The sequence below is a fragment of the Spinacia oleracea genome, chromosome 2 (assembly GCF_020520425.1).
Source record: "Spinacia oleracea cultivar Varoflay chromosome 2, BTI_SOV_V1, whole genome shotgun sequence".
Lineage (NCBI taxonomy): Eukaryota > Viridiplantae > Streptophyta > Magnoliopsida > Caryophyllales > Amaranthaceae > Spinacia > Spinacia oleracea.
The window spans coordinates 112,377,657-112,388,991 of NC_079488.1; the positions used below are offsets into that span (position 1 = coordinate 112,377,657).

Genomic DNA, 11,335 nt, shown 5'->3' on the forward strand with positions numbered 1-11,335 from the left:
TTTCCGGCCGTATTTATTTAAGAGATACATTTGCCATTTTTAGTAACTTATCAACCTCATCATCTAATTAAATAATATATTTACACCCCACCCCCTACTCCCTAAAATGACATGGCCTCCACTTGTTTTTCTTATTAAAATATCTACTCAACCCCACTTGTTTAATAACTTTATTTCATTCAATTCTTTTCCTTAATACCCGTGTCCGGCCAAGTGTATCTCTTAAATAAATACGGAGGGAGTACTTGCCATGATAATTTGTATTTTTTTTTTTATTGTTGTTATTAAAGCCAATTTTCTGTATAGTTTGGTGTTGACTTAGGCTATTTTCTTTTCGACTTATAGTTTGGTGTTCACTTAGGCTATGTTCTTTTCGACTTATAGATTGGTGTTCACTTAGGCTATGTTCTTTTTTGTATAGTTTGGTGTTCACTTAGGCTATGTTCATATGTTCACTTATGTAGATAAGTTCAGTTAAGTTTAGATAAGTTCAGATAATATAAGTTCAAAGAAAATAATTTTTTTTCCCAGATATTTTCACACACACATAAGTTTATTTTGGACAAATTAAATTTTTTCAGATAAAATAAGTTCAGATAACTTCAGTTAAATTTAAATAAGTTCAGATAAGTCCAGATAAGTTCAGTTAAGTATAGATAAATTTAAATAAGTTAGATAATATAAGTTGAGATAAAATAAGTCAAATAGAACGAAGCCATAAAATACTCAAGTTTGTATTTTTTAATGCAACACATAGACCACGTTTATTTAAATCTAGTACCACAATATAAAAATTATCTCCTAAAAGTCAAAATGGCCCATAATTAATGGACACGAAAACATGCTAGTACAGTAGTACTCTATGTACTTAAGGAAAGCAAAAATTAATCTCCTTTAAACTAAAATGATAATAAATAATAAAAAAAGTTAAAAAAAACCATTTCTAATTTCAACTGCATTATCAAGGTAAGCGTGGTAATAATTAGGTAAAAGAATCCACAATCACTGCATCAACAACCATTGACTTTAAGAAGTTAAGGATTCACACAAAGAAATCAAATCATGTAGTACAAAGTACACACCAAAACAATATATGCAAACCATTAAGGGGTAGGGAAAATTGGTTTTAAGCACCTTTTCTTTTTAATTATTGTAAATAACTATACCTTAATTTTATGTTACTCTTTTATTAGTTTTGCTAATCCTGAACGAATTTCACCAGAAATATTAAGTGGATCGTTATAGAAGATGTTTTATTTGCCACATGTCCGTTTTTTTAATATTCTATATGTTTTTTTTTTCTTAATTAATCTACCTTTGAAATCCTAATTTTACTTTTTTTTTTTAAATAAAAACACATCATGACTCTCCATGTATCATCAATAATGTTTTTTTTTGTTTTTTTTTGACGGGGAAGAACAATTTCATTAATAATCAGCCATACGGCATGTACAATAATAAAATAGATCTGCATACCACATATTCAAAGAAAACACATAACTGTTACAATCAAAACAATTACTATTCTGCATCCTAAAGCACATCTCGTACTCCACCGCTTCTAGCTTAACGCGAGCAGTGATTTTCGATGTTTTCGCATCTTTTCAAGTAGAGCCCTTCGCAATATGCGCACGAATTGTTCTGATTGACGAGTTGATGATAAACTCTAAACCTGTATGAATCCAAATGTCCTTCCCAATTATTGAAACCCTAAAAACCCTAAAAAAATTCTCATCCATGGATGAGAATCAAGAACCTAGAAAACTCTAGAAAAAACCCAAATAAATTGGGAACAACCCAAGAATAAATTGGGAACAAAACAACGGAAAAAACAAAACAAGACAATACATAAAGAGAAAACAATGAAAAAACAAGAATAAGGGTTGGAAATAGTCTAATTTCCGAAGAAATTAGACTATTTCCGGCCTATACGGCAAAGAAAACTGAAACCCTAAAAGATGAGAGTGAAGAGAGAAAAAAGGGGATGGAGTTTATAATTTATCATATTTATTCAACTTATTATTTTGTAACTTTTTATGTGTTTCTTTGAGTTTTATCAATAATGTTACTTACATACATTGTCCCTCTAACTTCCATATCAACATTTACAACATACACTGCTATATAGATTTGGTTAGAGCGTATAACCGTGCATAACAAGGGCTAAAAACTACTCCCTCCATTTCTTTTTGTTATTTACGTTTTTCTTTTGGGTGTTTCATAATGTTCTTTACATTTCCTTTTATATTATTTCTTACATGCTTTAATATTCTATCAAAATTTGTGTTCAATGATTATTTTAACCAATTAAATTTATTAGGTCATTTAATCTCTCACACTTTTCTATTGCGACATTAAATTTTTCTTATCTTTTCCATATCAGATTTTTGATAAAAGTGAAAATATTATAAATGAACGTAATTTTCATTGTTTAAATTAAAAAAATAGATAAATCTTAATGCACATTAATTAAACGTCAATTAATAAACATACAAAATGTCAAACGTAAATAACGAAAAGAAACCGAAGGAGTAGTTTATTGAATTCGCTCAATTCTTTCATAACACAATAAAAAAAAAGCATGCAATGGGCCCCACCTTATTGAATTACTCCGTACCAAAAAATCAATTACAAATTCAGAAATAATGGTGATGTTTGATCATTTGATGTGTTTGTTGGTGGCCGGAAAATGAAAGAACGAAGGTGAAGGCTTTTGACAAACCCCAAATAAGGAGTATATATCATAGTAATTCATAAATATGTGCATGCGACGTCAGTACATAAGCATAAAGACAACACAAACCCTTAATTACTGCCTCCAACCAATTATTTACCCCCCTTCACCTAAATCAGTAATCATAATTTCACTTTTTTTTTTAAAAAAATCCTTCTTCATTTTCTCTTTCAAACGTACCACTCATGTAAGTTGACTTTATCCTATAGCCCAAGGGATATTTTTTTTAACACACACAACGGAGAATTATATTAGATTAATCGGTGCCACACTTACAAATTACTTTGGCCATAATCCAAAAACCATCGGCCCAAAAGCTACGCTTACTTCTACTATAGCCCAAGGGATAGAAAGATGGTAAATGGGTAAAACTCGTTTGGTTTTAGTTCTATTTGATGATTGTTAGGTAATGAGTAGGGGTGAGAAAAAAGTTAGGGTACCTTGAACCGGAATTAAAACCTGTTAGAAATTTGCGGTTTTGGAACGGGAACCTGTTGTCCAGGTTCCGATTCCGGATAACAAAACTGGAAACCTGTTGTAATAGGTTCCGATTCTCAATTTTCCGGAAAGGACACCTTGTTGGGTACCCTGTATATACCAATTCTAATACTTCCTCCGTTCCGGAAATATCGCATCATAGTTGACTTTTACTGCTTTAACCATTACTTTGACTCTTAATATCTCACATTGTGTGCAAGTAAAAACTTTTAAAAATTAATATTTAGAAAATATATATCGATACGAATCTAATATGACCCCATATGACTAAAATTTCCTTACGTACGGATCACAAAAAATGGCCAAAGTCGTGGTGTGAATAGTGTAAAAAAAAATGGTGCGATATTTCCGGAACGGAGGAAGTATGAAATACCCAAGATAAGGGACTAGGCCATATAAAAATTCTCCATATGCCCAAAATATAAAACAATTCAAGCTGATTTTTAGAATAAAATATAGAATTACAATTTAAGCCCAAACTATAAAACAATCAAAGTCCAACCTAATTAGTTTTTTATTCAATAAATTAACAATAATTTATTTAAATTTTTAAAATGACAGGGTACCCTGAACCGAACCTGTTCCAACAGGTTCCGGTTCTCATTTTCAAGAACCCGTTGCAACATGTTACGAATTCTAAAAATTTAACAGGTCCCCTGTTGTACTCACCCCTATTAACGAGTTAATAGTTTAAAGTAATTTTCTGGTTTAGGATACAATTTTTTGGACGTTCTGGAAATTTATAATCACGCACTTTCTCAATCCGTAATATAGTTTTGCAATGCAGATTTTTAAATGAATATAACTTTTGGTTATTGATAATTAAAAACAAAAATATTAGCAAGTGTGACTAAAGAAGCATGTCAAGTAAAAAGAAATGGAGGCACTACATATTAGTTCGTTGAAGTTTATCTATATTTAAAAAGATTAAAAGGGATGTTTAGCAAACAACATATTGAAAGGTGTTTTGCAAAACATATCAAGTACTCACTACGTCATTACACGATGTTATTGGACCTGATTAAAACTTATTGGACTTCATTCGAACTTACCCAAAATTATTGGACCTAGAACATATTTTTTTTAAGCTATGGTGAAACGTACGAGATGCACCTAATTCCACCACCAACCTAAAAGGTAAAAGTTGCAACAAAATGAAAGATGATCATTGTTACTTCCTAACAGCAACCAACCCTACATTAGTTGATATGCCACTACAACTACAAGTTACATGATTCAACAATTAAAAAAGTTCAATTCATTTTTGTAACACATACGTTACACACACCCTTCTTTAACTAATTGACAACAAGTGCCTTAAATCACACCATAATATGGAGTAGCAAAACATAAAAGAATTTAAAAGGCACTTAAATTACATATTTCTCATTCTTAACATTCAAGTTCAAAATCAATGAAGTATTGGATTAGTGATTAAGAGTTTAAGACTAAAAACCTTTGATCGATAGATCTCAAATTCGAATTTTCTCGACTTCATCTATATTGATTGTCCTTATAGATCATTCGCACCAACAAAAATAAAAACATTCAAAGTGCAAAAACCCCCCACAAACACTAATAAAGCAAAAGAAAACATCCATTCCATAATAATAACAAATATTAATAATATTATTGTTAATAAAAACAATTCAACAAACAAAGATTGATTTAATATGGATTTTAATGATGAAACACATCAAAAGGCCAACTAGGACTCTCCTCGTGCCATTCCTACCCATTAAAGTGATGAGTCTAATGTCCCACCCTTAAACAATAATAATAATAATAATGCATTAAAAAAAATTAAAATTTATTATTCCTGTAAAAATAAAAATAAAAATAAAAACAGGACACACTAAAAAGTTTACATGTGGGTCCCATCCCAAACCCAATATGGGGCGTGCGTTTTCTGATATGGAGATTTTTAGGGTCCATCGTTTGAATCATTGAAAGTCTTCAGTCCACAACTGAAGAAAATCAAAAGAAAATTAAAACTTCTTCTTGAGGCCAAGAACAGAACAGAACAGAACAGAACCGAACCGAACAGAGCAGAACCGAACCAAACAGAGCAGAACCGAACCGAACCGAATTTTGGAGCTTCTACTATAGGCCAGATATCCCTAAAGATCTGGCTTCATATCTTAGCTTCTTCAGGTAGTTAATGGCTTCATCTAAAACCACAACCGCATCTTTACCGTCTCCTCCTCCGACTGGGAGTATCGTCTGCAATATGCTCACCGTCTCGCGTATCTTTTCCTTTCGATCCTTCTTCGTACCGGCCCGGTCTGGCCCTATCCCGGCCCAATGATCAGGCCCAATGCAGCTAGATTCTGCATCGTCCTCGTACTCTGATAACTCCTTGTGCTTAAGGGTGTTGTATGTTGTGGACGACAGTTTCCGCCTTTTAGTGGGTCCCACGGAACTTGCCACTTCATCCGTGTCACCATTTTCATGGAACCAATCCTGCTTCTCGTTGTAAGCAGTGATTGTGGCAATAGGGGAATGCCCTGTACTTGTTTCTTCATCATCTTCAACATCATCTTCACTGTAACAATCTGAGGAGAGCAATGCATCGATATCTTCCGAGTCTTCATGCATCTCACTAATCTCATTATCATCATCATCATCATCATCATTATTATTATCCAAATCATCAGTCAAATTGACAGTTCCAGAATGAAACTGAAGTCCATCATCACTCCCATTTCCAACCTCACCACCCTCTTTGACATTTTTAGGTTTGTTTTGGTTCCAAGAGTTGAGTGGTGGATGGTTTGTAGCACCACCCATCATAGAGCTTAATATCAAGGTTGTTTTGTTACCCGTCCGATCAAAAACAAGAAACTGTTTCGGACCACGTCCTGCATCAGGACTAGCCTTGCCAGGAAAATCAACTTCTGGGATGAACTTATTATCGTGGAGCGTTGAATCTGGTACAAGCCCACCCATGAACTTATTATCATGGAGCGTCGAATCTGGTACAAGACCCTGTCTAAAACGGGGCAAACAATAGAACCACCCGTGAGGTTCCTTGGGTTGCCCCATCTTGAAATTGGGCTGTCCTGTAAATCCAAACGAAGGTAAGGCTGCATTGGCGCAAGGCGTTGCAGAAGGGATGCCCGTGTTTTGCATCCCTAGATTACCAAATGGCAGTTTCAAGGGTTTAGCATTAGGAAACTGCAAATCCGGTTCCCGTTGATGTAACCAGGACTCAAAGTCCTTTTCCATCAACCCAAACAACTATCTGCAGATTGAAGCAACAGCAACTGATTAGCTTTAATGAAGAATAAATTAATGAGTTTAACTTGATAGGAAGACAGTGATCAAGAACATACCACAACAAGGGCGATTCGAAGGCCTTGCTTTTGTGATTGCTTGAAGAATTATCCAAGATGTAGTAAAAAGTAAGAAACCCAGCTAAACCAAAACCCAAAACACTGAACTATAATCTTATCTACGTTACCGGCTTGAGTAAATGACGAAAGTATTCGGCCTGAAAAATCCCAAATCAAGAGTATTAGACAACAAATTCATTATCAATATACTCTACAGCTTCTAAGCCAACTTCAATCTTTAGTCACTCCGAAAATCAAACAATTTTCACTGCATTTGGCAATTGGCATAGAGTACATTTTCATTTTTCAATAACCAGATAATAATTTATAACCCCATGAAAACAGCTCCCACAAGTGAAGCCTAGGCAAGGTGACCAAATTCTCTAATCACCCCCATGAACCGAAAAAGTGAATTATTTACCTGAAAATAGTACATTTTTTTGTTTAATTTGGCGAATTATAACATGAAAATGGTACATTTTTGGTCTAATTTAACAAATTAGGTAGCGAATTGAGAACCATGTCCAATCTCATATTAGTGAATCAGGTAACAGTGAGCCTACTCTTAATCCGCATAATTACAGACAGGAATCTCAGATTCACAATATACACTCAATTCACTATGCAAGTTCACAACAAACAAAAACTAATTGCAGAATTTAATGGTCGATTTCAAAAGGGTTCAAATTGTCAATAATTGTAATTGTTCAGCTATTAATCACAACAAGAAAATTCAAACATCAACAGCACTCCCTCGATGTAATTTGAACTAGTAATGCGAATTCAGGACAGATTATTCCCAACAAGGCAACAACATTATATAAAGAAGCAAAATCAAGAAAAGAAAAGGGGACAAACCTGACAATTGCCAAGAGGTTGGAAGCAAGCAATGACTCTAACTATGATGGTAGAAAACCCAGAAACTCCATGTTCATGTTTCAAAGTGCGAAATCTTGTCTGACCAGCTGATTGGCACACCATAACTACTTCTCCAACCCCTTTACCCACCCTTTAACCTTTCTTCCACGGAAAGGAACACAAATCAAACTCAACCCTCCTTAAAAAATACCCAAAATTCTACAAATACCAGAATTTGAGAGACTAATTTAGAGGATCCTGCGAACGTAACAAGGGATAACGATGAAAAATGTTGAACCCATTTGGTAATTTCTGATTAATATAAAAAAAGGGGGCAAAATTTAGGGTTTTCTGAGATCAGGAAGAAAAAAAAACAGAATGGGGGATTTGGTAATTGAATTAAGGGATTTTTTGATTTACAGAATAACACGGCAATATAAATTCAGAGAAACAACTTTCCGATAAACATCTACTGATTGACAAAACCACAGCATGCTGTTCTAAACTGATCAGCCACTTTATCTTATTCTCCCCTTTTTTTCTCCAAATTCCTGCAAAAAAAATCAGGAAAAAAAATCAGTCAATATTGCAGATAATTGAAGAAAAACCTTCAGAAATTTATCAAATTGGTCATAAAAAAATTCAGAAAATGTAGATGAAGAATCACCGTGAGAAAGACGATGTGAAGTGAGAAATGTGAGAAGCTTATCCGAGAAGAGAGAGAGAAATGAGAGGAAGAACACAGAAAAAGTAGAGATGGAGATTTGAGGAGAGAGAAAGTGAGGATGCGCGTGAGTTAGTGAGGGAGTGATAGTGAGAGAAAGAGAGAGAGAAGGGGGAAAGGGGAGAAGGAGACAAGTTATATAGAGGGATAAATTGACGTAATTGTCCTTGTTCAAACGTGTGGGCAATTTACTGCTTTACGAAATTACGGTGTTTTGTTTTCTTGGAGATGGACGGATCACGGAGTTGTTTCCTTTTTTTTAACCTTCTTTTACACTTTTTTTTTAACATTGTTTTATTTTTACTACATCAGTCAAATTACCTAGCAGTGCGTCTCCTGTGAGACCAGTCACACCATCAACTCCATGGTGTGACGAGCGCGAAACCAATAGCGTACCAATAACATTGTTTTATTTTTTACTACATCAGTCAAATTACCTAGATAGGTCAGATAAATGAAAATCAGATTAGTTCATTAATCTTACAATAGATAATTAATAGGTCAGATAAATGAAAATCAGATTAGTTCATTAGTCTTACAATAGATAATTAATAGGTCAGATAAATGAAAGTCAGATGAATAAAACGCACTTTGGACGTGTTATGGAGTACGGAGTAGTTCGTTAGTCTTACAATAGATAATTAATAGGTCAGATAAATGAAAATCAGATGAATAAAACGCACTTTGGATGTGTTATGGAGTACGGAGTAGTTCATTAGTCTTACAATAGATAATTAATAGGTCAGATAAATGAAAGTCGGATGAATAAGAAGCACTTTGGATGTGTTATGGAGTACGAAGTAGTTCATTAGTCTTACAATAGATAATTAATATGTCAGATAAATAAAAATCAGATGAATAAAACGCATTTTGGATGTGTTACGGAGTACGGAGTAGTTCATTAGTCTTACAATAGATAATTAATAGGTCAGCTAGATAAATGAAAGTTAGATGAATAAAACGCACTTTGGATGTGTTATGGAGTACGGAGTAGTTCATTAGTCTTACAATAGATAAATGAAAACCAGATGAACAAAATGCACTCATAGATATGTTATGGAATAGTTCATTCGGCTTACAAGATATAAATAAGAGGTGGTAAACGAAAATGAGCTTAATATAGGCTTTTTTTTTGGCTACTTGGTAAGGTTGAGTCTAATTGTAGGCCAAATTTCTAGACACAATTAGCCATACCCGATTTTGGTTGGTTACGCTTTTCTGGCCTAAACTAAAATGACCTAAATTCACTATGTGTGTCTAAAAATGTATTACTCAAGCTAGAAATCAACATTTAGACTTGACATGCCCGACACGAAAATTAATCCTAAAATTTTCACCCAAATTTGGAAATTTTAAATCGGGTCAAGTCGGGCTTATTATGATGAGGTATAGGCTTTTCAATTTTTGTTTTTTAGGAGATGAAGAGGTATAGGCTAAATTAGTTATTCTTGTCCACATGCAAGAATAAAGTAATAATGATAATAGTGTTGCCTTTTGAGAGTGAAATCTCCATTACTATTACGAATTTATAACCCCATCTCCAACCTAATTTGTGATAATTAAATTGATATTTTTATTAATTAAGAATGAAATTGAATTATGTATATGACTTCCTACAATTTTGTGTTTTTCTTCTTCTCATCATTCAATTATTTATTTGATTGCTCAAAACTAATTTTCTAGTTTTTACGCATTTTAATACTATAGACAAACAATATGATCAATCGTGGATGAATAATATTATTACACTTGAAAGATGGAAATGGCCGGGTTAAATTGATGAAGAAATTGTGTCCTTGTATCCTACTAGTCTACGACCACAACTTTCTAGTAACACTAATGTCACGATTTCCATCACTTGCAGTATGCATCATCGTCTTTCTAACAACAATACTCGGGACATTAATATGTTGTTACCAATGTCTTGACAATAAACAAAAGAACATGAATACTATGTATGAATTCCGACCTTTTTTTAACGACATACATGAGTTCACCGACCCTCATCCTTATGAAATAATCCAATCCCATTTGTCCTTAGGCAATAATGCATAAACTTAATTACTAATGGATTTATTATCACATTAACTATAATTACTCAGTAAATTTCAAAAACATATTCCGAAATCCATACCATCGTATATGTTTTCTCTTTTTAATTGTGAAAACACACATGCGAGTGAATAATTATACAAATCGAGTTATGTGTTAATACTTATTTATCACAAAGCCACATTAAAAATGTATTATCTTAGCTTTTTTCCTAGAACATAACCTATTAACACAAACAATTATGAACAAATACTTTTGTGTATAGAAAAACATAGTTGCAATCAAAAGCTATAAACACATTTGAAAAATGATGACTTCTTTATTTATTTTTTTGACTCCTTTAATTTGCTAATTATGCTAAATATAGTGGTAATGGAATAAAGCAACCAATGACATCCTTAAAAAAAAATGGTCTAAGTATTTTTGTAGTCCATAAAGGAATTAGAATAAGAATAAAGAAAATGAGTAAGAATCCAATGTGGTTTTAGTAGTCTGTAGGAAAGAAAGACCCATGATTTAGGCTTGACTGTTCAAACCCATGAATCATATAAACACGATTGTGGGTCCCACTAAAGGCTAAAAACACTAACAGGCACATCATATCTAACCTCACACTTTCACCAGACCCGTGTATTCTTCTTCATTTTATCATAAAAATTTAACAATTTGTGTAATTATAATTTAATTTTGTAAATTAATTAAATAAAAAACTTTTCAAGGATGGATAAAAAGGTAAAAGGCCTTATTAGTTATATTTGCTTTTGTCCCGGCATAAAATGCACATATACACTTTACATTGATGTGGTTTTTGTTTTTGGGTTATATACCGAATAATCTCCATTAGCTGTGAAATGCTTAGAAATGGTTTAAAGCTCAAGCATAAACCTATAGCTGATTTGGCTCATCTGAAATAGGTGTTGCCGTGTTGGTTCAATAGTATTTCTTATTCTTACATACTACCTCCGTTTCTGAAAGTTCTTTACGCTTTGGAAAATGTGTCTAAAGTATAAAAAATTTGACCGTAAATTCTCACTATTATATACATCAAAACGTTACATGTAAGATCTTGTTAGATTGGTCTTGATATGTATTTTCAGAATATCAAACTTTTATATTTTTTACACATACGAAATT

The 11,335-nt window shown here is 33.1% G+C and overlaps 1 protein-coding gene across 1 annotated transcript; it reads right to left on the reverse strand.

The window, feature by feature from the left end:
• Positions 1-4,811: 4,811 nt before the first annotated feature.
• LOC110801507 (transcription factor bHLH143) lies at positions 4,812-8,254 on the reverse strand. The gene is made up of 4 exons (XM_022006893.2): positions 8,093-8,254; positions 7,426-7,976; positions 6,568-6,725; positions 4,812-6,476 (listed from the first exon to the last, which is right to left on the reverse strand). The coding sequence occupies exon 4, from the start codon at positions 6,458-6,460 to the stop codon at positions 5,336-5,338; it is 1,125 nt and encodes a 374-aa protein (XP_021862585.1). The 5' UTR covers positions 6,461-6,476; positions 6,568-6,725; positions 7,426-7,976; positions 8,093-8,254; the 3' UTR covers positions 4,812-5,335.
• Between the last annotated feature and the right edge of the window lie 3,081 nt (positions 8,255-11,335).